Below are 27990 nucleotides of genomic sequence, written 5' to 3'. Positions count from 1 at the left end.
AAGGAGCTGTGGGAAGACAGGAGGACAAAAGCAGGCTCCGCAAAGAGATTTCTGAGCAGAGCTGTGTACTCCTTTTTTATTTTGTTTCTTTTGCTCTGTTACCCAGGCTGAAGTACAGTGGTTAGCTCACGGCTCACTGCAGCTTTGCCCTCCCAGGCTCAAGCGATCCTCCCATCTCAGCTTCCCAGGTAATGGGGACCACAGGCATGCGCCACCACACTAGGCTATTGTTTTGCAATTTTTGTAGAGATGGGATCTCACCATGTTGCCCAGGTTGGTCTCAAACTCCTGGGCTCAAGCGATCTGCTCACCTCAACCTCCCAGAATGCTGGGATTACAGGTGTGAGCCACCACACCAGGCCTGAGTAATCCTAATCACAGGATTTTAAAAAGAAACTTCCTGCGCCACCCATTAACCATATCTCCTATCACTTTGGTAGTAAATATTTTGCTAATAGTACCTAATTTTTAAGTAGGCACTGTGTTTATACATATATCCATTCCTTCTTTTTTAAATTGCCTTTTGGTTTAATGGGCAGCTACCTCTTTTGGCATCTAGCAGAATGAGCTGCTGCAGTTTACACAAAAAGAATGGAGATCAGAGTACTTTCTGTGCCACCAACGTGTTTGAGAAATTTGTAGTATCACTATCATCACATATTCCTTTTATTTCATTTAATGTTTCACCTTCCGGTCCTGCGTGGGCTGAGGGGATTGCTGTACGCATGTCTGTACGTACGCATAGAGCTCACAGCCCCTTCCTGCCCGAACATGTTGGAGGCCTTTTGGAAGCTGTGCAGACAACAGCAACTTCAGCCTGAATCATTTCTTTCAATTGTGGACAAGCTGCCAAAAGGCTTGAGTAAGAGCGGAGTGCTGCTGAGGCGGGGCGGGGCGTGGCGCTGGGCTGGCACAGTGGGCGTGGCGGTGCTGCCCAGGTGAGCCACCACTGCTTCTGCCCAGACACGGTCGCCTCCACATCCAGGTCTTTGTGCTCCTCACTGGCCTGTTACTTTTCCACGCATTTTCCAGGATAACTGTGACTCCAGGTAAGCAAGGTGGGGTAGCAGGGCTGGTGACTTCCTTTTTCAGGAAAATTCATAAAAATCATTATTTGAGCTGATTTGAGACGGTGAACAAAATGGACATAAAGGGGCTGTTTTCAAAGGTGGGCTGTCGGGTTGAGTACTGTCGCCTCTCATCCCCCATACTGGCAATAGTTCCAGCTCCCAACCCTTTGGGCACCAGGAACACCATATAGGGAGTCAAATCACTTAACCGTACAAGGTAAGAATATGAAGAAGTCACATGGCTCGGAGGTTTTGGTGGTAGAGGGGTGCAACCGTGATTCACGGAGGAGAAAATACCTCTGAGGACATTTTCAGGCCTACCTTGGAACTCAGAATGAATTTTGCAATGCTAGTTTCAGAAAGGGGATGGTACCCGCAAACTGGGGAAAGTTGAGAAGGATTGGTGTGTCTGGTTGGCTCTTCTCCCTGGCTGACATTGTAAGGCTGAGATTTAGGCATATGGACTGCCCTTCTTTTTGGCATTTTAAAACATCAGATCACTGTTTATCTACTTGCAACTATATTCGTCTAAGCGGAAATTATTCTCCCTCCAGTTTTCTGGGTTTCAGCATAGCTTGGACTTATAAATTGGGCTTAAATTGGGCTGCTTGTAGTTTCTTACTCATACGCTGTATGCTTTTTTTTTATGGCTTCATTTAAGCATATCATACTAAAAACCAACATGCCAGGCTATTCCAGAGGCTCATAATCAGATCCTCGGAGCTGGGGGCTCTTAGACATGTTTCAGCCCAGCCCCCTCATTCTGTAGATGAGGAGCAGAACTCACAGGGGTGACGTGGTGTCCAAAGTCACACCGCCTGTAAGCGGCACTGCTGAGATCGAATCAGGCCTTCAGGCTTGCAGCTCCGGATGTTTCCACAACACCATGAGTTCTGTTACCATCTTTTTCACCCCCTGCATCTCCTGAGAAGTTTTCAATAATGGGTTCCAAACCTCAGTCCCCGCCAGTGAGTGTAAGTGTTTGATGAGTTCCTTCAGGGGTGGGGATGAAGCCTGTCTGAGGAAAGGAGTCTCCAAAGGAAATGAGTCAGCAGGTTTATATCTTTGCTTCCTAACGCCTTGAATTGTGCCACTTCAATCCCTCTAGGTTGCGGGCTGACTTTGGGGCTATGCAGTCTCAGCAATTTGGGGCATTCTGGTGTGGCTGAGTCTGGCTGTAAGTTTACTGCTTGGCAACAGTGGGCTGGGTCAGTGGTCAAGGTCAGGCTTCTAAAGAGACAGGAGCAGCTATGATGCTTCAGAGCAAAGCAGACGCCCCCCTGCCATGGGAAATTAAAGCAATTAATCTCATTACTAATAGCTGTGTTGTACTTTCTTGCCCACAAAGCACTTTTCATATACATTGATTCACTTAATCACTTCGTTTAGTCCTCATATTCTTTCACATTGCAGACACTACAAAATATCCTGTTTTCTTAATCCTGCACATCCTCTGCTCCTCAAAGACTTAGAATGTGGACAACGGAGGTTGTGTTTTTTTGGCATTCCATGACTGATATTATAATAGGCAAGGTTTCTCATGGCATTCCCTAAGGACTAGTTATACCAAATACTCGAGTGATGCTTTTCACCATGTCTCTCCATCTTTAAAATGAGGCAGGCTAGGCTAAGTGATATCTACAATACTCTCACACAGTAAAAAGGTAGTTTTTTTTTTTCTTTTTTTTTTGAGACGGAGTCTTGCTCTGTCACCCAGGCTGGAGTGCAGTGGCACGATCTTGGCTCACTGCAACCTCAGCCTCCATGTTCAAGTGATTTTTCTGCCTCAGCCTCCCAGGTAGTTGGGATGACAGGCACTTGCTGCCACGCCACTCCCGGCTAATTTCTGTATTTTTAGTAGACACAGGGTTTCACTGTGTTGGCCAGGCTGGCCTCGAACTGCTGACCTCAAGTGATCCGCCCACCTTGGCCTCCCAAAGGGCTGGGATTACAGGCATGAACCACTGTGCCCAGCCAAAAGTTAGTTTTTAAGGGATGAAAAAACTATGTTCATAGCTCCATTTAAATATGCACACCCGTGATGTGTGGTTGAAGAGTGTTGTTGATGGTCTATAAGTAAAATGAACATATATTGTTCAAATCAGGATATGTTTGAGAGTAAATGGGGCACTGTTATTAATGTCAAGACAACAAACATAAACCAGGATTGTCCCAGGCAAAGTGAGATATATAGCAAACCTAACCACAGGACTTTTTTTTTTTTCACCCAAATGGTCTAAAGATAAAAAATTTGAGGGCCATTAGCTCAGATGCATAAAAATCTTAGTAAATCTTGATACAAAGACCAGTGACAAGCTATAAGTCTAGAGAAGTGAGCACAGCCCCTACCCCCAGCCCAGTACATATGTCTCTATTCATTGGGGCCACTTGCAGTCTCTGAATTGAGTCAGTTCTCCCTGTCGTGCATTTTTGCAAGGCTAACTTCTACTTATCCTGTAGGATTCAACTTTAGTGTGACTTACTCAGTTGTCACTGTCTCTGAGAAGGTGTCACTGAGATTTCTAGTATGGGGGAGGCTGTCACTGCTGAGGATCCCATAGTGACTTGTGTACTCATCAAAACACTTACAACATTCATCAGGGCACTAACTGACAACTCCTTGGAGGCAGGGGCCATGTCGTGTTCACCTTTGTTTTCTTAATGCCTACCCTGACACACGTTAGGTACTCAGTTAATACTTACGAGATGAAAGCAACATCATACCAAGGGTTTACAACGTAAGTGGCAGAAAGGGAACAAGGGCTTCTTCAAGTAGAAAAATCATAGGGAAGAAGTTTTGCGATGATTAAACAAACCATGCAGGATATGTTGATATCTTCAAGAGAGACTTCAGGACATGTTGGATTTTTGGAACTTGAGAGACTTCTGAGAGAACAAAGGCCAGCAAAGATGCAATTACCAAGAAAGCAGGTGGTAAGGTGTGGTGGGGAAGTGCCAGGCTGGGAGCTAGAAGCAATGAATTCTAGGTCTGGTTTTGCCACTCTCACTCCCTGTGTGGGTGGCCTGGGAGACTCACTTCATCTTTGTCTGCCTCACTTTTCTCATCTGTAAAACGAAGAGGTGTGGCCAGCCTAGATCCTCTCCAAGATCTTGTCCCACTTTCAAGGTTTATAATTTAGCACAGATTGTGAAAGCAAGCTACTTGGAAATAAGTTCTTAAAACTGCATTTGTATTACTACTTAAACTTCCGTCTCACTGTTCTGTGGTTAAAATAAAGTTCCTTTTTAAACTTTTAAGTGCCTGAAAGATGTAGCGTTTTCTACATTGCAACTATAAACAAAGTTCTCCTTGTTAAAATGGTTACAGGGTTTTCACAGAAATGGAAGAAGACCCTTGTGACAAGGCAATAAAATGGAGCAAAATTTGTAGCAATTTTAGCACTTTCAACAAAAGTCATTAGGCACATAAATTTACCATACAGGAATTGCTAATCTCTACTCTGGTACTTACAATTTTTATAGCATTCGATCATGCAAAATGGTCTGTGTAGAAGTTTGTATTTTTTCCAGGGCATGTATTGCTAACATTGCTGAGGTTTGTTTAAATGCTTTGATTGTCTTGCAACAAAAGTCGTGTGGCGATTGTGGCCAAAGTCATCTTTTGAGCTACCTCAGACTAGAACAACTTTATAGTGTTTTTAGGTCACTTGGGACTAATCACAGAGCCACTGATCAGATTTACCAGGAAATATTTGATTGATTACTTAGTGGGTGATTTTTTGCCACTACAACCATTTCCATGTTCAGACCTTTTCTGTTGCCTCTGGCCAGCATCAAACAACGCTGTGGTGGTTGGGACCGCAGATACTAAGGGCTGTATGACCTTCCCAGAAATGAAGGAGAATTTTCTGAAAAAGGAACCAGTCAGCATAGGAACAGGAAGGCAGATCTCTTTGTGTTCATGCACTGATGAAAGCAACATCATACCAAGAGTTTACAACATAAGCAGCAGAAAGGGACCAAGGGCTTCTTCAAGTAGGAAAACCATAGGGAAGAAGTTTTGTGTCGATTAAACAAACCATGCGAATATGTTGATATCTTCAACGCACTGAGGATTAGCATGCAAAGGAAGGGACTCACTCAAGGGGAAGGTCTGCCGGTGATGAGAGATAGCCCCGGAGATGTTAGGATGTCAGGTGTGCATCGATTCACATCTCCAACAGGGACCTGGATTGCAACAGAGCATTAATTGTATTGTGTAATTAGCTACGCTAAAAACCACAATGATCTTGTATCCACAATTATTTAGACTAAGTATATCTCAGAATGTTATGACGAATGAATGAATAATGCTTTAGTTGAATAAAGTGGTAAAATGAACATCTCCTCACCCTTTGATCCACTTCTAAGATCCGTTTGTAGGTGTTTGCAGTCAAACTCCCTCAGCAGATTAATCTAAGATCTTAAACACCATTTTTCTATACAAAGGAAATCACTAGAATATAGTTTGTTATTGACTATGCAAAATTATTCTAGCTTCTCTTGGAGGATAATAAATACATGCTGGGAGGAACTACTTGTGTCTGTTAAAGCACTTTGTGTGTTTTCATATTATTATCAGTGTGATTAGCTCTCAACTTGTGGAAGTGTTAAGAAGCTTGCAGGGATATGGGTTTAGGCTTCTCTATTTGCTGAAGAAATAACTCATTACTTGTACATGTTGAGTTTTACTTGTAGATGAACTTGGCGTTATTAATATTAAATCTGCTGCGGAAGGAAGCCAGGTTTCCTATTCAGAAAGTCTGTCCACAGATTTCCCAAACCTTTTGTGAAGTTTCTTTATATTTTCCCAGTGGTGGGCACACTGGGTGAAACACTCCACAGGCTTTCATTTTTGCCTCAGTATACTCTGCTGACTCAGTATACACCTAATGCCAGTCACCTTTCCCTGGGGTGTGATGTCACCTGTCGGCCCTCGCCCCTGCCCTGAGGGGAGAAGGAGTAAGGTTGTGGGCTTTAAAGAAAAGTGAGAGGCCCACCTGACTTCAGGGCGTCTCATGGTATATTTGCAATGGGAACACTGGCCTGAGTGCACGGCTTAGGCAGAGCCTCAGGAGTCCATGTAGTTCAGCTCTGCTCCCAGAAAGGGAAGCCCTGACTGCTTGAATTTACCTAATTCTCTTTGGGGTCTATCAGTAACTACTAGACTAAGTAGGTAGGTAGACCTTTATTAGAACAGTGAAGCTTTTTAAATCTGAGGACCCCGTTACACTCTTAAAAATTATCGAGGACCCCAAATAACTGTTTCTTTAAAAATGTGTAGATTATATGTATTATTATTTACCAACTAGAAATAAAAACCAGACACATTTTGAAATGTTCACTTACTAATCTATTAAAATAACCATTAAATGCTAATATGAATAATATATATGTTTTAATATATATATATTTGTTTTTATTTAAATTTTTAAAATTTCAATTGCTTTAGGGGTACAAGTGGTTTTTGGTTACACTGATGGATTGTACAGTGGTGAAGTATAGGATTTTAATGTATCCATCACCCAGGTAGTGTACATGGCACCCAACAATTTTTTTTAATACTTTAAGTTCTAGGGTACATGTGCACAATGTGCAGGTTTGTTACATACGTATACATGTGCCATGTTGGTGTGCTGCACCCATTAACTCGTCATTTACATTAGGTATATCTCCTAATGCTATCCCTCCCCGCCCCCTCCCCACAATAGGACCCGGTGTGTGACGATCCCCTTTCTGTGTCCAAGTGATCTCATTGTTCAGTTCCCACCTATGAGTGAGAACATGCGGTGTTTGGTTTTCTGTTCTTGTGATAGTTTGCTGAGAATGATGGTTTCCAGCTGCATCCATGTCCAGTGAAAAAATATGAGAAGAGTGACATATGAGAAGAGTGATATTGTTTTTCATTTTTGCAAATCTCCTTAATATTTGGCTTAATAGAAGGGATGTCATATAGCCTCTGGAAAACTCCCCTGTCTATTAGAGATTGAGAATGATAATGTCTTAGTATTATTATGAGAATAGTTTTAATCTCATGGACCTGCTGAAAGGGTGTTAGGAGTCAAGGAGTTAGGAGTCAAGGGTGTTAGGGTGCCAGGAGTCAAGACACAACACTTTGGAAATTGCTGTGTTAGAATTAAAGAGCTCTGAGATGTGACAAGATGCCTAGTTGCTGCTGTATCCACTTTACCAGGCTACATATTTTGAAGTTGTTGTCTCTTTTCTTTAACTCCCATATTACTGATTATACCACTCACATGTCTTGGGCAGCTCTGTATTCTAGTTATTGGTCTACATATCTGCCCAAAGAGACTGTGAGCTTAGAGGAGGAGGAGGTCCACTGATCCTTGTTACACTCTGGGTGGTGTCTTATACACAGATGCGTATTATGAACACAAACAATAACTGCTGCTGTTTAGTAAGTATTGTCATGTGCTGGGGGTCCTGCAAAGGCATTACTTACTCTGAGGGTTTTCTAGCACTTCTATCACAAAGCACCACAAACTAGGCAGCTTAAAGCAACATAAGTTTTATTCACCCCCAGGCTAGGAGGCCAGTAGTTTGAAATGAAGATGTCGGCAGGGTCATGCTGTCTCTGAAGGCTCCAGGGGAGAACGTTCCATGACTTTCTCTTGGTTTCTGGTATTGCCAGCACTTCTTAGCATTCTTTGGCTTGTGGAAGCATCCCTCCAATCTCTGCCTCCTTTGCCATATGGCATGTCCTTCACACAGGTGAAGACATTTGTGTCTTCACATCTGCCCTCTGTGTCTCTTCTCTTGTTCCTTTAAGGACACCAGTCATATTGGATGAGGGCTCACCTAACTCCAGTGTGACTTCATCTTAACTAATGATGTATTAATTAAGATATAGGAAATACCCTGTTTCCACATAAGGTCACATTCACAGGTAATGGGGATTAGGACTTAACATATCTTTTTTGGGGACACACGTCAACCCATAACACTTACTAAATATGAAACTGAACCATGCAAAACTGCTGCAATTCGACTGTTTTTGTTTTATAAAAATTTTAACTTTGTAGTTTAACTGAAATCCTAATGGAAACAACATGTGACAAATAAAACCAACTGATGTTGATTAGTGCTGCCAACTTTTCTGACTTATGCTGGAGAAGAAGTGTGACCACTGGGCTCCTGACAACGGCCACAGTGGCTAAGCAGACCCAAGACTGCAGAGTCTAGGCAGAGCTGCCACAGAGGACCTCATATGCCTTTGGACATTTGCCTGGAAGTTTCTTCACAACTGATCTTACTTTTGAATTTACAGAAAGTTCCTTGTTTCTTCTGAGATCATTACTTTGTTTAAACAGAATTCTTTTAGTGTTGGCAGAATGCAGGTGAGAAGACGTTAAAGATGCTTTAGAAATTAACCTCTCCCTTGTCCTTGCTTCCAGGCCCACAATGGATGCCCTGCAACTAGCAAATTCGGCTTTTGCTGTTGATCTGTTCAAACAACTATGTGAAAAGGAGCCACTAGGCAATGTCCTCTTCTCTCCAATCTGTCTCTCCACCTCTCTGTCACTTGCTCAAGTGGGTGCTAAAGGTGACACTGCAAATGAAATTGGACAGGTAAGCCCCAAACCTTGTTTCTACTTTAAGTGGGAATAGAGTTATTAGAACCCATAGGCAGTGCCTAGGGAAAAAAGGAATGGAGACTTTGTGTTCAGAATTGGTCAAGATTCAGAGTTGTGCCATTCCAGGACTCTCTTAATCTTTTTTTTTTTTTTTTTTTTTGAGACAGGGTCCCACTACTCTGTCACCCAGGCTGGAGTGCAGTGGTGCGATCTCGGCTCACTGCAGCCTCCAGGTTCAAGTGATTGTTGTGCCTCAGCCTTCCAAGTAGGTGGGACAACAGGCGCCTGCCACAATGCCCAGCTAATTTTTTTTATTTTTAGTAGAGATGGGGTTTCACCATGTGGCCAGGCTGGTCTCGAACTCCTGACCTCAGGTGATCCGCCTGCCTCGGCCTCCCAAAGTGCTGGGATTGCAGCCTTCTTAATCTGTTTTTAAATGTGAAAGCTCACTTGTAGGTAATGCAACTCACATTTGGGACAGGCACCAGGCTGTGATGGAGAACCTGGAGATCTGCTGGGTAATCACAGTTTTTTTCATTTTGACTTATGATATTTTTAATTTACAATAGGTTGAGATGTAACCTCATCATAAATCAAGGAGCATCTGTATCATTATAGGGTTTCTTTCTGGCTATGGTTGATTATCTAGCTTTGTAAAGTTCTTAGACCTTCAAATGAGATGATTTTCCTGATTGTTCCATTTTAAGTCCTCATGTACTTTTAGATAATAAGTGAATATTCTCCTAATTATATTTCATTATTACTCTTATACTAATCATTCTAGGTTCAACAGAATTTCTTTCCTATTAGCTCATAAGCATTTAAAAAGGGAACACCTTATTGTATTCATATGTGCCCAGAAAGTATGGCCCATAAGAGTTATTTAGGTCAGGATGAAGAATTTACACTTGGGACTTGAAGCAGCTTCACTACTATGAAGAGGAGATGTATCTTCTCATCGAGCCTCATCTCTGAGCTGCACAACTCCACTATCCCTACCCAATCTCCCATTCCTCATTTCTCACCTAGCATTAGAGAAAGGCCAGAGAAAGAGAACTTCCTGGTAGTGGGTCTGTTCCTCAATAGTTCCTCAAGATCTTCTCAGTACATGCAACTGGTTCCCCAGCAGTAGTTACCTGGGCTCTTTAATTTTCTGGCCTCCTCCATCCGTCTTTGGGCAGGAGAGTTACGCACTGTCTGGGACCAGCCCGTTTGAACCTGCAATGCTGAGGCTATGTAATTCACTGGCGCAATGTGCTGGTTTGGTGGCGTTCGTTATCTGGGTTGTGGAATCAGGCCATGACCATTATGAGTTATGGAGTGAGGAGGGTATCATCTTATGCTGACATTACATGTTGTGGTGCTGCAAGGCAGAAAAGATGCTGGACTATTGGTTGGAACAACAACAACAACAACAAAGGAACAAAATACAATGATTTAAGCCCTGCAAATGATAGTATCCTGGTTTTAAATGGCTTACAATATTATTACAAGAATAATAATTAACAGCTTGAATCCATATAATACTTTAGGTGTTTTACATGTAAGTAATCCTCATAAGAACTGAAGAAAGCAGGTATTCTCAGCCCATTTTACAGAGAGGAAAGGAGGCTCTGAAGAGTTGGAGAAGATTCTCTGAAGAGTTGGAGAAGAGTTGAAGGCTGGGATTCACAGGCAGGGCCGTCTGACTCTAGCCTACCCAGGGCAGCCCACCATTTATTGTAGCTGCCCATAAGAAATGACACACCTTTAACCTGGCATTTGCTAAACCACCCAGAGGCACTAGACAGACTCTGGCTAGAGGCACTTGTCCTGAAATCTGATTCCTGCCTGATGATGGTCTCTCTCGGTATTAATCTCTCTCTTCTGGTCTCTAAATTGGACAGAAATTATAACCCAGCTTCACCATTCTCCAAGTTTGGAAATCTTTCTGTGTGAGTATGAAGGGCATCACTTTGAAGAAAGGACAAATGTTCTCGATAGTGGATTTGGAAGAGTACCTTTATGTACTGTTTCTCAGTGGGGACAACTTGTCCTTCCCTTCCCACTCTGGGGACATCTGGCAATGTCTGGAGACATTTTGGGTTGTCACAAATAGGGGAAGGATGCCTCTGGCATCTAGTAGGTCAGAGATGCTGCTAAGCTTCCTGCAGTACCCAGGATAGTCCCACAAAGACTCATTCAGCCTGAATGTCAGTACCACTGAGGTTGAGGAGTCTTGCTTTATGGGAACTGGGCAGGAGGATTCTGTATGCCCAAGGACGTTGGTCATTATCACGTGTCCACTTCAGTGAAGCACCATTCAGAGGTAATGCTTTTCAGGTAATGGATTTTTCTGTTAACAGGTTCTTCATTTTGAAAATGTCAAAGACGTGCCCTTTGGATTTCAAACAGTAACATCGGATGTCAACAAACTTAGTTCCTTTTACTCACTGAAACTAATCAAGCGGCTCTACATAGACAAATCTCTGAATCTTTCTACAGTAAGTTGTTTAAAGCAAGTAGCAAGACTTAACTTTTTACAAGGAGTGGTATTTTCATGCTGTTAGACCTATAACTTTTTTTCAGTGAAATTCATTTCTAGGAGGTTCACTTGTGATTTGAGGCTTAAAATAAATAAATCCTAGTGGAGAGGTTAGGAGTACAGTGGGAGTCAATTGCAGTCACATCTTCTAACTCAAAATATAGAGAAGCTTATGGGCTTTCCTTTTCCCTTTCAAATAAATCTTACCCTCCTTTTAGCTTCCTTTGAGAGAATGGAGAACAGAGTAATTAACTCTCTAATAAATGTAGTTCCATAGACAGGGAGTGTAAGACAGCTCATGATTTAAACTTCTTTCTCCTTAAAGAGCAGGGCATATGGCCTGGAACAATGTTTTAAGCTCTCCACCTCATTTGTTATGCGCACAAAGTTCTGATGTTTCTCAAAATCAGTAAGAAAAATAATAACTATGAATTCACAATTTTCATCAGTCACAAATTAGTTTTGTTGTGCTGGGCTGGTCAGATGGGGATCTCCACAGGCAGTTCTGGTTATTTAAATTTAGCCATTGCTCTAAGGAATCGTACAAAGAACACTATGGTACCCAATGTTGTAATATTTTAAAAATCTGTATTTGAAACACACAGACAGTATTCCAGACTACATGGAGGTTCCCTCTGTACTTCAGTAACATAGAGTTGATTTAGTTCCTGTTCGGATGGTCAGAATTTCAAGCTTTCCAAATCTAAAAGCTAGACTACCAGCTTTTAAATATTTTACCATGATTTTGCAACTTTCTGCAGTAGGTATTTTTGTGGTTAAGATCTTCTGAGGACATGGGTTACTAGATATTTTGAGTATATTTTTTGTGCTTAAAGATACATATACACAACCATTTTTATTCCAACAATAATCAGAAGCATTAAAAAAAACACTGAGATGTGAGTTGAAACCTGAGCATACAGCATTTCTAGAAGCTCCCTAAATGATCATTAAGGAGACAACACATTTTTATTGCTGGGAGTGAGGACTCTGGAGGCCCTCCTTCATCTGGCTGAGGCTTTCTAATGTTTTCAGGTGAGATTGGTTCTCTCTGTCAATGGTGACAGTCAATCCCAAGGTTGATTTGCAATTAACTGAAGCTAAGTTAATTGGCTAAGGCTGAAGCTGCTCTGAAGAAATTCAAGAAGCCCTGTGCTTGGAAGTGAACTGACATAACATTGAATCAAGTTATATTTAGTTTGGTTGAACTTCCATGCAACATCTGGAATGATCTTAACCAGACTTAGAGTTGTAAAGTTTTTTTTTTTTTCCTTTGAGATGGAGTCTTGCTCTGTTGCCCAGGCTGGGGTGCAGTGGCATGATCTTGGCTCATTACAAAAGATTTTTAAAGACTGCTTTCCATTGCTCCTGCTAGGTGCACAGCATCTGCAAATTTACTAAAGGTCCAAACAAGTGTGGTCTGTGGAGGATCTCTCGCATCAGAACTATCCGGGTGTTAAAAGGGCAAGTTCTCAAGGCCCTTTTAACACCCAGGTAGTTCTGATTGTCACAGTGGGAATGGGGTTTAGGGTTGCACATTTTAAATAAGCATTAGAGTAATAACTCCTGCTATGTTCTCTACAGCACTGTGTTTCCAACCTTAATTTGCAGATGGCATACCTGGAAGTTCTGTTAAAATGCATTCTGTTTCAGTATGTCTGGGGTGGGGTCTGAGATTCTTCACTTCTAACCAGGTCTCAGGTGATGCTGTACACCACCTTGGACCACAGTTTGACTAGCAAGGGTCTACAGGATATTTATTTAGTTCAGCAAGGACAAGAGTTTTCTGTTCATAATTCTCTTTTCTATACATTTCCTATATTCTGATATATATGTATCTGTAGACATACATTTTCATGTTTCTGAAATTAGAACCCGTAAGATAATTGCGTATATTTAACATAGTGTTTCTTTTGTTTTCCTCAAAGCTGATATTAAACTGATAGATGCATTTAATAATTGAAATTGTCTTATAACTGAAAAAAAAGAAACATTCAATACAAAGAATTTCACTGACTTCTACATGAGGTTTCAATTCATATAGTGTTACCAATTTTGAAAGCGTACATACAGCAGTTGATATTTAATAATCCTTTCGTTAGAAGAGAATAACAATGCAATAGCTTGACTACAGACTCTGATTTTATGAACTGCATGTTTTTCAGGAGTTCATCAGCTCTACGAAGAGACCCTATGCAAAGGAATTGGAAACTGTTGACTTCAAAGATAAATTGGAAGAAACGAAAGGTCAGATCAACAACTCAATTAAGGATCTCACAGACGGCAAGTACCCTTTAATTGTTCTGCTATCAATCACCAAGTAAACAGGGCCTTCCATCTCATAAATGCTTGCTCCAGGCATAAAAAAACATCTGGAGGATTCTCTGGATATTTTTACTACACAAGCTAAATTCTTTCCCTTCCAGACATGTAAACAACTTGGATTTCTGGGCATTTCTTGTATCATCTCATCACTTGGTAGAAACTGTTGGTGCTTCAGTGTTAGTCTACTTTGTCTTGCTCTCTGACGAGCTGTCACAGGCCCTAGTGGAATCCTAGCTGTGCCTCTAACAAAGTATGACTTTGGGTCAATCATGAGGCAATTTTTCAGTCTGGAAATAGAGGAATTGGATTATAACTTCATGATCCCCGAGGCCCCTTTCAGCTGACAAATTTTACAAATTTGTTAAGGGAAAAGGGACATAGGCAACATGTATAAGAAAAACCAATCGGCTGGGCGCAGTGGCTCACGCCTGTAATCCCAGCCCTCTGGGAGGCCAAGGTGGGCGGATCACGACGTCAGGAGATCGAGACCATCCGTGAAACCCCGTTTCTACTAAAAATACAAAACATTAGCGGGGCGTGGTGGCGGGCGCCTGTAGTCCCAGCTATTCGGGAAGCTGAGGCAGGAGAACGGCGTGAACCCGGGAGGCGGAGCTTGCAGTGAGCCGAGATCGCGCAGGGGCGACAGAGCGAGACTCCGTCTTAAAAAAAAAAAAAAAAAGAAAAAAAAAAAAGAAAACCAAACCAAACCAAACTGCAGCGTCAGCCTGTCCGCAGTGCCGCAGCTCCCCATGCTGGTCGCTCCTCTGATAGCCCCAGGGTCCAAGAAGCTCCTAACCGGTTCTTTCTCCGGCTCAGTGCTGCTTCTAGGCATCTCCCTCGTCGGACTCCTTGTTCCTCCCTTAAAATTCCCGGTGAGTTGTCTTCCCTGCTGGAAAAGAATTAGGGTCATGATGATTTTGAGGGCAAGTCAGTGACTTTGTCCCCCTTTCCAGTGAATATATTTATAATTCCATCAGGAGAGACCCGTTGGTAGGCCGAATCTAGTCATGAAAAAATGAAGCCTAGGCAGTCGCTGCTGTCTGGGGAGGGATGCACTTCCGGAGTAAGGGAGACCCACTTCCTGTGAGAATGACTAGCGCTCCCAGCTGCGCTCTCTCTGTACTGACTGAGGAAGTTCTAACGGGACAGTAACTGCAGTATGAGAACGTGGAAAGAACAAGGTTTCTGGAGTCATTCAGCACCTAGGTTCAAATCCAGACACTGGTACTTCCTAACTGATATTTGGACACAAAGCTTCAATTTACAGAACTGTAAAATGGGGCACATGTTACCTGATTTAATTTTTAAAATTGTATTATATTGTAATTTATTTCAATAGGTTTTGGGGAACAGGTGATTTTTGGTTACATGGATAAACTCTTTAGTGGTTACTTCTGAGATTTTGGTGTACCCATCACCCAAGCAGTGTACACTGTATGCAATGTGTAGTCTTCTATCCCTCACCTCCTTCCACTCTTCCCCCACCCCACAAAGTCCATTATATCATTATTGTGCCTTTGCATCCTCATAGCTTAGCTCCCACTTATAAATGAGAACATACAATGTTTGGTTTTCCATTCCTAAGTTACTTCACTTAGAATAATGGCCTTCAGGCCAGGCATGGTGGCTCATGCCATAATCCCAGCACTTTGGGAGGCCGAGGCAAGTGGATCCACCTGAGGTCAGGAGCTCAGGACCAGTCTGGCCAACATGGTGAAACCCCATCTCTACTAAAAATACAAAAATTAGCTGGGCATGGTGGCATGCACCTGTAGTCTCAGCTACTCGGGAGGCTGAGGCAGGGTAATCACTTGCACCTGGGAGACAGAGGTTGCAATGAGCTGAGATCGTGCCATTGCACTCCAGCCTGGGTGAGAAGAGAGAAACTGCATCTCCCAGAAAGCAACAGCAACAACAACAAAAAAACAAAGAGAATAATGGTCTTCAACTCCATCCAGGTTGCTGTGAATGCCCTTCCTTCTTTCCTTCCTCCTTCCCTCCCTCCCTCCCTCCCTTCCTTCCTTGTCTCGCTCTGTCGCCCAGATTGGAGTGCAGTAGCACCATCTTGGCTCACTGGAAGCTCTGTCTCCTGGGTTCACACCATTCTCCTGCCTCAGTCTCCCGAGTAGCTGGGACTACAGGTGCCTGCCACCATGCCCGGCTAATTTTTTGTATTTTTAGTAGAGACGGGGTTTCACTGTGTTAGCCAGGATGGTCTCGATCTCCTGACGTCGTGATCTGCCCACCTTGGCCTCCCAAAGTGCTGGGATTACAGGTGTGAGCCACTGGGCCCGGCCTTTCTTTTTTCTTTCTTTTCTTTTTCTTTTTTTTTTTTTTTGAGATAGAATGTTGCTCTGTCGCCCAGGCTGAAGTGCAGTGGCACGATCTTGGCTTACTGTAAACTCCACCTCCCAGGTTCAAGGGGTTCTCCTGTCTCAGCCTCCCGAATAGCTGGGACTACAGGTGCGTGCTACCATGCCCAGCTAATTTTTGTATTTTTAGTAGAGACGGGGTTTCACCCTGTTGGCCAGGCTGGTCTCAAACTCCTGACCTCAGGTGATCCGCCTGCCTCAGCCTCCCAAAGTGCTGAGATTACAGGTGTAAGCCACCGCATCCAGCCATGAAAAGACTTCTGAATTTGAAATAGGAGGCTCAGGACTGAAGTTGAAGCTCTGTCGTTTACTGGCTCCCATGCTTCTTTGTTCTTCAGGTTTCTTCAGTAACACAATATATATTCAACATATTATATGGCGTTGGCAGGACAAGTTACATAATTTGCGTGGTCCAGGGCAAAAGTAAAATTGCTGGGCCGCTTGTTTAAACATTTATTAAGAATTTTGAGATGGTGACAGCTGAACAAACCAAGAGCAGAGCCCTTCACACAGGGGTCACAGGCCTGTGAAGTGGGCCCTGAACATTGGTCTGAAAATTGGAGATTAGGTAAATGAAAACCCTTTATAAAAAACTTGTGGGCGAGGCCGGGTGCAGTGGCTCAAGCCTGTAACCCCAGCACTTTGGGAGGCCAAGGCAGGCAGATCATGAGGTCAGGAGATCGAGACCATCCTGGCTAACGCGGTGAAGCCCCATCTCTACTAAAAAATACAAAAAAACTAGCCGGGCGAGGTGGCGGGCGCCTGTAGTCCCAGCTACTTGGGAGACTGAGGCAGGAGAATGGCATAAACCCGGGAGGCAGAGCTTGCAGTGAGCTGAGATCTGGCCACTGCACTCCAGCCTGGGCGACAGAGCAAGACTCTGTCTCAAAACAAACAAACAAACAAACAAACAAAAACACCTGTGGGCTATTCAAATGTGAGGTGTTCTTTTTATTAAGGGATCACTTCCCTTGAATTGTTTTGGCTGTTGAGATTTAGCTTTGTTAATAATTGCAATTGTGATTGAGCCCCATGGTGATTACAGTTGACCTTGAGGCAATCAGCCTGTCTGCAAGGAGTGCAATTGAGGGAGTGGATGGAGAGCTGTGGGGTGAAGGGGAGAACCTTCAGACATGCTTTCCAGCTGAGGAAACTAGAACAGTTCCTTGGCCTCTCTGAGCCTCTGTTTACTGCACTGTAAAATGGAGATAATGATCTTTGCCTTATAGGATGATTGTGAAAAGAGTGAGATAATATATGTGAAATTCTGGCATTAAGAAAGTGATTACGTATTTTCATTAAAGAGCACAGGCTTTGGAGTCAGAAAGAGCTGGCTTTGAATCCTGAATCCACCCTCGTTTATATATTGTCCTTGGAAAGTGAGTTATCATCACTGAGTCTCAGCTTCCTCATTCGTAAAGCAGGAAGAAATATATATCATGTGTATCAAATAGCTTGTATACTGCCCGACACAGAGTAGGCATTCAGAGTGGTAGCTGTGTTTTCCTTCTTATTTTTCTTCATTTCTTCCCCCTCCTTCATTCTCCTCTCCTAAACCTCTTTGGTAGATCTGGTTGTGTCAAGGTAGAAGGAGAGAAGAGTCCTTCTGAAATGTGATGGTTGGAACTACCAGGTCTTACATGGTGTGACTTCATGAAGTGGTAAATACTCAGCGAATATGCATATGAATTTCAGATGTAGTTTGGAAGAATAATTCTGCTACTTGTGTTTTCCTAAAATTGTTACAGGCCACTTTGAGAACATTTTAGCTGACAACAGTGTGAACGACCAGACCAAAATCCTTGTGGTTAATGCCGCCTACTTTGTTGGCAAGTGGATGAAGAAATTTCCTGAATCAGAAACAAAAGAATGTCCTTTCAGAGTCAACAAGGTATGTGGGGCAGCGTGTAGCAGTAAAAGGAGCCCAATTATAGATGTGAAAAATGATAGGGACAGAGGGGGGCATAAATCCATTCCAATGAGGAACCTGAAGGCACGATCGGCAAAGTGCCTTTCCTGAGATGAACAGCTGGAAGGTAAGTGGTACAAGAAGAGCCAGAATCCAGAGGCCCTCCCTCCTCTTTTCCAGAATGTCTTCAAGGATCTGAGCTGAGTGAAACTTTATAGAATTTATAATCCAGCGAGGAAAGCTAAGTCACTGGCTGAAAAATAGCTACAAACATCTGAGAACTTTAGCAGAAAAGGAAAAGACCAAACTCTGTTATCAGAGGACTTTGGATTATCATTAAACCTTGACATCTAGGAATCTTGTTCCTGATTAACTTCTCTAACATCTCATTTTCTTATCTGTTGATAGTGAAGTATATTGTTCTGGGATTTTAATTTATAATTTATAAGATGCTTTGATGGCTGGGCGTGGTGGCTCACACCTGTAATCCCATGACTTTGGGAGGCCGAAGCGGGCAGACCACCTGAGGTCAGGAGTTGGAGACCAGCCTGGCCAACATGGTGAAACCCTGTCTCTACTAAAAATACAAAAATTAGCTGGGCATGGTCGTGGGTGCCTGTAATCCCAGCTACATGGGAGGCTGAGGCAGGATAATCACTTGACCCTGGGAGGCAGAGGTTGCAGTCAGCCGAGACTGCACCACTGCACTCCAGCCTGGGCAACAAGAGTGAAACTCCATCTCAAGAAAAACAAACAAGCAAACAAAAAAACCCAGATGCTTTGAGGCACTTGTTGGCTGTGAAAAAACAAAGTATAGCTTACTCATCGGCATCACTGGAAGTCATTATGGGAAGAATTAAGAGCCTGTTTTGCAGGCCAGTCTCATTGATACTGTTGAAGTAAATATGTTAAAATAATTAGTAGACGGTGGGCACAGTGGCTCATGCCTGTAATCCCAGCACTTTGGGAAGCTGAGGCGGGCAGATCACAAGGTCAGAAGTTTGAGACTAGCCTGACCAACATGGTGAAACCCCATCTCTACTAAAAATACAAAGATTAGCTGGGCATGGTGGCATGTGCCTATAATCCCAGCTACTTAGGGGGCTGAGACAGGAGAATGGCTTGAACCTAGGAGGCAGAGGTTGCAGTGAGCTGAGATCATGCCACTGCACTCCAACCTGGGTGACAGAGTAAGATTTCATCTCAAAAAAAAAAAAAAAAAAATAGAAATAGGTCAAGTACCTCTTTTGTAAATGAGACCAAGACCAAGGAACTGAGACTGGAAATTTGACCCATTTTATTGAAAAACCCAGAGATCTATATGATGATGTGATGTGGTCTCCTTGGGTGGGATCTGGCTTGTGTTAGACTGGAAGCAGCACTTCAGTTAGTACAATACTTAAGGGTAGCTTAGTTACCTTGTAGCTCCTATGCATCAGTTCTAGTTTTCATGCTTCTTCCAGTACTTAGAGTACCTAGCATCAATATCTTGTTTTTGCCAAATATAGTAGCACCTTCTTAATGCTAGCATCCATGAGGAAGAGTCCTGCAAGATACAATCTACACCTGGGTTAGCTGGATGGCTTCCATTACTCTTTCTTTCTTTGTTCCCATGGAATTTTTATTCATACTCCCCTCTGTCCCCTCCCAGAATATGCTTTGCACAGTGAAATCTGTTTGCTTATATAGATCCCCTACTAGTGCATGGGATTTTTAAGGTAGGGACAATGCCTTATTCATCTCAGTGTCTACAATTTCTGGCCAAGTTCCTAACACATCAGTAGGTGCTCAGCAAATTTGTTGAATGATCAGTCCCTAAGGGTCAGTTTGTTTAAACAATCAGTAGCAGACAAAACCTGACCTTCCTGAGCTTGGCTTCCCAACTGCAGTGGCCTTCTCAAAACTGACTGCAGGGACAGGATTGACCCTGCACACAAGAGGTCTGTCTGAGATTCTAGAGACACACTCTGGGCTCTTCACACTCTTGTGTTTTGCACACACAGGTCCTTGAGTTTTAAACATGGCTTTTTGACCTTCTCAGTGTTGTCTTTTATCTGGAGTGGAAGTGCAACGTGACTTTACCCAGCCTCTACTGTGAGTTAGGGAGGGGTGTTGGCCCCACTGGCCCTGACGGCATCCACACACCCTTTGTTGTCATGGAGTGACCCCTCTGACTCCTTTGATCAGTGATTGGCTCTCCTCCCTGGCAAGGACTGGCAAAGGGTTCCTAACTCTGTTTAAGTGAAATCTGAAACAGGTTGCCAATGGTGCCTCTCACCAAGACCCCGAGCCAGCCTGGAAGGAATACCATGAAAATGTTGCAATGGTCAATGAGTAGAATGTGGACTTTTGTGTCAACCACACTAAGGGTTGAATTTTTTTCATTAAGAAAGTATTAATATGTGTTTTTTGAGAAGGGAGAAAGAATGTGTGCTATTCCTTTATTCTTGCTGTTAAATCATAAAGCTAGGTTATATAAGATCCTGGAAACTCAGCCTTTATGAACAGAATTAATAAGAGTTTGAAATGTCTCATTGATCTCTCAGTGTTTCACTTGATAAAGCAATACAATGCTATTCACGACTGCATGAGGCTACACCCTTCTTTTGTTTTTTTGTTTTTGTTTTTTTATTTATTTTTATTATTATTTTTTTATATTTATTTATTTATTTTTATTATTATACTTTGAGTTCTAGGGTACATGTGCATAACGTGCAGGTTTGTTACATATGTATACTTGTGCCATGTTGGTGTGCTGCACCCATTAACTCGTCAGCACCCATCAACTTGTCATTTACATCAGGTATAACTCCCAATGCAATCCTTCCTCCCTCCCGCCTCTGTATGTTTATTGTGGCACTATTCACAATAGCAAAGACTTGGAATCAACCCAAATGTCCATCAGTGACAGACTGGATTAAGAAAATATGGCATATATACACCATGGAATACTATGCAGCCATAAAAAAGGATGAGTTTGTGTCCTTTGTAGGGACATGGATGCAGCTGGAAACCATCATTCTTAGCAAACTATCACAAGAACAGAAAACCATACACCCTTCTTTTGAATGCCGATGCTATTACTTCTCCTTTGTTTTCTTCGAATTGCTTTGTTAGCCCTTGAACTTTTTGAGTGACATTACTAAACCTTTTCTCATGTCCTGTGGTGTCTTTGGTAAGGGTTAAATTGGTGAAGCTATATTATTAAAAGTTTAGTACTTATTCCGATAAATGTATCTATCCATATATATCTATATTAATATACATATTGTATTATATTTTCTGGGATAGATAGTCTTTATTTGGTCCTCTTTTCAGAAGATATGTCTCAACATGTGTTTCAGAAAATAAAGTACCCATAGTCAGTGCTGATAAGTGAAATTGACAGTTTTTGGAGGCTACAACTATGTGCACATTCAGAAACTATTAGCAGTCTAACTTTTTGGAGATTTTTTTTTTTTTTTTTGAGATGGAGTCTCGCTCTGTTGCCCAGGCTGGAGCACAGTGGTGCAATCTCTGCTCACTGCAAGCTCCACCTCCCGGGTTCACGCCATTCTCCTGCCTCAGCCTCCCAAGTAGCTGGGACTACAGGTGTCCACCACCACGCCTGGCTAATTTTTTGTATTTTTAGTAGAGATGGGGTTTCACTGTGGTCTCGATCTCCTGACCTCATGATCCACCTGCCTCAGCCTCCCAAAGGGCTGGGATTACAAGCATGAGCCACCACACCCGGCCCTGTTGGAGATTTTTAGACAAATTTCTTTAGGAGTAATATATTTTAAGACAATATCCTCTTTAGGAGAAATAAAGGGAAGAATTATCTGTTAACCTCCAAAGTAGTATGTTTTCCTATAATTCTGTTTCTGATTACACATAGAGTTGAAGTCTTCCATTATTTATCAGCCAGATATTCCATGCGCACTACAAGCTGGGATAGAAAATAAGACTTAGTTTCTGCCTTGACCGTATTCTAGTTGGGGTTGGAAGTGGAAAGACAATCACTAGATAATATTTCTAACACTGTGGCAAGTGTTAAAATAGAAGTATATACAAAAGTAAAATAAATAAGGTTTAACTGTGCTTGAGAGAGGGATTGGGGAAGGTTCAGCTTAGTATTTAAAGATACCAGATGCAAGTTTACTGGAGTATTATCCTTGCAGGCTTGGTATGAGGCTTGAAATTACTCCCCAGAGAGATTTAGTTAACAGGCAAATATCCCATGGGAGGTATACGTCAATAGGTTATACTACCTTACTGTCAGTCTTTTACATCTTAGTGTGAATTAATTTTCCTTCAGGAAATCAGTCATCTCTGGAGCAGAGACAGGAGGCCAGGTGTTAATAGGGGCAAAGAGAAGAGAAGGCCTGGACAGTGCTTGGAGATAAAGACTTGAGTGATCAGACCCTTCCACGGGCTCCCTTTAAGAAGAACAGGGCGAGACCAAGGGCTAAAGTTGGGAGAGTGCAGACCATGGGGGCATTACTTATTTCTCCAGCTCTGATCTGCTGTTTTACTAGAGGTCTAATTAGGCCTGTATCTGCCTCCTCCTTGAATAGCCCAGAGAATTCATCTAAACAGCCTTCCTACAGCAGCTCCCCACTTTAGGTGGCCAAACAGGAGTTCTAGACCAGTGTTGTCTCCCGGAACATTGGCACAGCAGCCAAGTTGATTGGTGCTGGGGCAGACACAGTTGGTGTGGCTGGTTCAGGGACTGGCATTGGAATGGTGTTTGGCAGCTTGGTCATTGGCTATGCCAGGAACCCATCTCTCAAGCAGCAGCTCTTCTCCTATGCCATTCTGGGCTTTGCCCTGTCTAAGGCCGTGGGGCTATCCTGTTTAGTGGTCGCCTTCCATATGCTCTTTACCATGTGAGGCTCTGTGGGAGTCACCTGCCTGTCCCTGCTGCTGCAACTCCACACCATTCCTGGTGCTGGGGTTTGCTAAGCTTTATCACTGAACACAATGTTTCTGGAAAAAAAAAAAAAAAAAAGAGCAGTGCATACAGTGGAGCTCAAAGGGACTTAGATATAATTTTAAAAAGACTTAGAGATAATTTTAAAGAATGTTTTCCTTTTTAAAAATTATGCAATACTCCAAGCATTCAGAAAATGATAGAGAATAATAAAACAAACACCCATATACCGATCAATCATCTTTTTGAACTTAATATTTTGCCTTAATTATTTCAGAATTTTAAAGAAAAAATATAAGAACAGTTGCATTGCTTTGTATGTATCCCTTCACTGCTCACTCCACTGTCCTGTTCCTCTTTCTTCCTCCCCAGTGGTAACCATTATTCTGAATTTACAATTTCTTCATTCTGCTGACAAGAATACTGAGGCCTAGAGAGATTGAGGGATTTGCTCAAGGCCACAGAATCTGTTTATGTCACATTTGGGACTGAAAACCAAGGTTCTTATCTTCAATCCAGACTTTGTTCATTAGCTCGGATCTGAGTAGGTGGCAGTACAGCGGGGAGTGGGCAATTCAAACCAAAGACAAACAGAGAGTTCACAACAAATACTGTTTTGTTCTGCTATATGCTAAGTTTGTTGTTATTGTTCCGTTTTGTTTTGAGACAGAGTCTTGCTCTGTTGCCCAGGCTGGAGTGAGTGCAGTGGTGCGATCTTGGCTCATACCAACTTCTGGCTCCCAGGTTCAAGCAATTCTCCTCCCTCAGTTTCCCAAGTAGCTGGGATTACAGGCTTATGCCACCATGCCTGGCTGATTTTTGTATTTTTTAGTAGAGTTAAGGTTTCACTATGTTGGCCAGGCTGGTCTTGAACTCCTGACCTCAAGTGGTCTCCCAAAGTGCAGGATTACAGGCATGAGGCACCGCGCCCAGTCAGTTTTTGAAATTAGGTATTTTATTAGGAAAGGCCATATGAATGGTTATGTGGGTTTGCAGTAGAATTTACTTTCAAGTCAGCTCCACCAGGAATAGTTTAAAGATCTCATAGGCATCTGTAATGAATAACAAACATTGCCTGTATTTTCAGCCATACAGTCTTATTTTTAAGGTTTGATCTATGCAAATACAGTATTATATATAGTTCCTGTAATGTGTAACATGTAGATTACAAAGTATATGAATAACTTTTCAAAGGAACACAAACTCTTCACAGGACAGTCTCTGGTTTGGGTGCCATACAGTTTGGATCTCGGTGGATGATGAATTATAGGCCATAATAAGCTGACACTATGTCAAGAGCAAATTTGTGTGTATATATATGTATATATGTACGTATATTTATGGTTTGCATATATATGTGTGTATATATGTGCATGTGTGTATATATGTATGGGGTTATATATAGTGTGTATATACAGGTGTGTGTATAAGTATATGTGTGTGTATATATGTGTGTGTATGTATGCGTGTATGCATATATACATATGTGTGTAAATGTGTATATATAGGTGTATGTATATATGTGTTGTGTCTGTATATATACATGTGGGTATATATACATGTGGGTATATGTGTGTGTGTATATATATATTTATGCATGTGTAAGTTGAAAAGTAAGCAGTCCAGATTTTCCCTTTTACAGACAGACACCAAACCAGTGCAGATGATGAACATGGAGGCCACGTTCTGTATGGGAAACATTGACAGTATCAACTGTAAGATCATAGAGCTTCCTTTTCAAAATAAGCATCTCAGCATGTTCATCCTGCTACCCAAGGATGTGGAGGACGAGTCCACAGGCTTGGAGAAGGTAAGGAGGAGGCAGGTGCTCTCCACAAAGGCACCCCCTGTCTTGGCAAAGAGTCGTGCAGACAGGGCTGTGTGGGCCGTGAGAGCTGGGCTGGCAGCCCTCCTTATTGCCACTGGTTCAGTCACCTCCAAGGTCCCATGCTTCTTTCTGGGGCCTTTCCTCCTTAATATTAACAACAGCCAACATTTATTTGGCACTTACAGTGTTCTAGGGACTGTGCTAAGTTGCCTACATGCATTATCTCATTTAATTCTTACAGCAGGCTGATGAATTAGAGACGGTTACCACACTCTTGTTTACCAGTGAGGGAACTGAGGCACAGAGGGGTAGGTAACGGGTCTGTGGTCATATAATTAGCCAAGGGTGTGTGCAAGATCAGGATTTGAGCCCAGGTACTTGGAGCCAGGTTCTTAACTGAAGGCTAGAGTGCCTCCCTCATCTCCTAGGCAGTAAGGCACTACGTTGCTATGCACTGCCAGGTCCACTATCATGTGACCTGATATCAAGCATACTGTCTCCTGCTCTTTCTTTTTTTTAACTTAGTAGATGTTAAAAAAAAAAGATTTTTTTTAGAGCTCTATGCTTACAGAAAAATGAGCGGAAAGTACAAGAAATTCTCATATACTCCCCTTCCTGTCTCAGGCCTACAGTTTCACCTGTTATTAGCACCTTGCATTAGTGTGGTTTGTTACAATTGATGAGCCAATACTGATATATTATTATTATTATTATTGTTTTAGAGACAGGGTCTTGCTCTGTTGCCCAGTCTGGAGTGCATCCAACCCGCCTCGGCCTCCCAAAGTGCTAGGATTACAGGCGTGAGCCACCGCACCCAGCCGCATCTCTCTCATTTTTTAAACCAGCTAAACTGGATGCATTCACTACCTATGACTTAGGGAATGGCTCAGAGTTAGTTCAAGTTCCCATTAAAAAAAAGTAACTTCAGCTTTAATTTAATTTATTAAATCTGATGCCATTCTTAGTACATGAATATTCTGGATTTCCTCATAGAGAAATTACAATAAGCATTCAAGAAATATGTATAAAAAGCTTTCTAATTTTATATTCATTTCACTATTGTGTATGTAACATCATAATCCAGGCATTTGTTTCTATAAATCTATTCTCTAACTTAAGGTTGGGTGCGGTGGCTCACACCTTTAATCCCAGCACTTTGGGAGGCTGAGGCTGGCACATCACTTGAGGCCAGGAGTTTGAGACCAGCTTGGCCAACATGATGAAACCCTGTCTCTACTAAAAATATAAAAAAAAAATTTTAGCTGGGCGTGGTAGAGTGTGCCTGTACTCCCAGCTACTTGAGAGGCTGAGGCATGAGAATTGCTTGAACCCAGCAGGTGGAGGTTGCAATGAGCCAAGATCACACCATTACACTCCAGCCTCGGTGACAGTGCAAGATTGTCTAAAAAATCCCAAACAAAAAACAAACAAACAAACAAACTACTCTCTAACTTAAAATGAAAAGACAGAACCCTGCCCTCATATATTTCAGTGCGCAGGGAACACCGTTATAGGCTGGGGAGGAGGAGGACACAGCTGGGTGGCTGCTGGGTCTTCTGAGTCACATACCAAAAACTTCTGGGCCATCTTTGATGTTCCACCCAGACTGCTTTGAAACTGGGCTTATAATAACACCTTATGTTTTCAATCAAGCCAGGTCTTTTACAATTGGAAATAAGTAAAAATAATTTCTTTTCATTTTTGTCCTTCAGATTGAAAAACAACTCAACTCAGAGTCGCTGTTGCAGTGGACTAATCCCAGCACCATGGCCAATGCCAAGGTCAAACTCTCCATCCCAAAATTTAAGGTGGAAAAGATGATTGATCCCAAGGCTAGTCTGGAAAATCTAGGGCTGAAACATATCTTCAGTGAAGACACATCTGATTTCTCTGGAATGTCAGAGACCAAGGGAGTGGCCCTATCAAATGTTATCCACAAAGTGTGCTTAGAAATAACTGAAGATGGTGGAGATTCCATAGAGGTGCCAGGAGCACGGATCCTGCAGCACAAGGATGAATTGAATGCCGACCATCCCTTTATTTACATCATCAGGCACAACAAAACTCGAAACATCATTTTCTTTGGCAAATTCTGTTCTCCTTAAGTGGCACAGCCCACGTTAAGCCCCCCCTGACTCTTCTGTGGATGCCGATTTCTGTAAACTTTGCATCCAGAGATTCATTTTCTAGATATAATATAATATAACTGCTGGATCAGGAAGCCACCAGTACTTGTCACATGTAGCCTTCACACAGATAGACCTTTTTATCCCAATTCTATCTTTTGTTTCCTTTTTTCCCACAAGACAATGACATATGCTTTTAATGAAAAGGAATCACCTTAGAGGAAAAACATTTATTCATTATTTGTCAAATTGTCTGGGGTAGTTGGCAGAAATACAGTCTCCACAAAGAAAATTCCTTTAAGGAAGATTTGAAAGCTCTTCTTCCCAGCACTATGCCTTCCTTCTTTGGGATAGAGAATGTTCCAGACATTCTCGCTTTCCTGAAAGACTGAGGAAAGTGTGGTGCATGGGACCCACGAAACTGCCCTGGCTCCAGTGAAACGTGGGCTCGTGCTCAGGTTACTATAGGTCCAGAAGCCCTTATGTTAAACCCCGGCAGGCAGGTGTTTATTCAAATTCTGATTTTTGGGGATTTTCAAAAGATAATATTTTACACACACTGTATGTTATATAGAACTTCATGGATCAGATCTGGGGCAGTACCCTATGAATCAACACCTTAATATGCTGCGACAAAATGTAGACTATTCAGACAAAATGGATACCTAAAGACTAGCTCATAAGGGGTCAAATGTTGCTGCCAAATGCATATGCCAACTTACAAAAACACTTTGTTTGCAGAACTCTTCAGATTGTGGAATGTTGGATAAGGAATTATAGACAACTAGTAGCTGAAATGCAAGACCCCAAGAGGAAGTTCAGATTTTAATATAAATTCACTTTCATTTTTGATAGCTGTCCCACCTGGTCATTTGGTTGGCACTAGACTGGTGGCAGGGGCTTCTAACTGACTTGCACAGGGATTCTCACAATAGCCAATATCAGAATTTGTGTTGAAGGAACTTGTCTCTTCGTCTAATGTGATAGTGGGAAAAGGAGAGGAAACTACTGCCATTAGAAAATATAAGTAAAGCGATTAAAATGCTCACCTTACCTTGACACATAGTTTTTCAGTCTATGGGTTTAGTTACTTTAGATGGCAAGCATGTAACTTATATTAATAGTAATTTGTAAAGTTGGTTGGATAAGCTGTCTATGTTGCAGGTTCATGGATTACTTCTCTATGAAAAATATATATTTACCAAAGATTTTGTGACATTCCTTCTCCCATCTCTTCCTTGCCATGCATTGTAAATAGGTTCTTCTTGTTCTGAGGTTCAATATTGAATTTCTCCTATGCTATTGACAATAAAATATTATTGAACTACA

General features: G+C 42.2%; 1 protein-coding gene and 1 pseudogene across 1 annotated transcript; both read left to right on the top strand.

Annotated features, from left to right (window-relative positions):
* The first annotated feature begins 961 nt into the window (after nt 1-961).
* Nucleotides 962-27990, top strand: SERPINB5 (serpin family B member 5). The gene is made up of 7 exons (XM_008013863.3): nt 962-1049; nt 8486-8660; nt 11011-11148; nt 13355-13472; nt 17635-17777; nt 24350-24517; nt 26248-27990. The coding sequence occupies exons 2-7, from the start codon at nt 8493-8495 to the stop codon at nt 26638-26640; spliced, it is 1128 nt and encodes a 375-aa protein (XP_008012054.3). The 5' UTR covers nt 962-1049; nt 8486-8492; the 3' UTR covers nt 26641-27990.
* Nucleotides 19523-22667, top strand: LOC119620529 (uncharacterized; annotated as a pseudogene).

This window comes from Chlorocebus sabaeus, chromosome 18 (genome assembly GCF_047675955.1).
Source record: "Chlorocebus sabaeus isolate Y175 chromosome 18, mChlSab1.0.hap1, whole genome shotgun sequence".
In the NCBI taxonomy this organism is placed as follows: Eukaryota; Metazoa; Chordata; class Mammalia; order Primates; family Cercopithecidae; genus Chlorocebus; species Chlorocebus sabaeus.
Note: the sequence above shows the minus strand (reverse complement) of the source record. Positions and strands in the feature narration are given on the sequence as shown.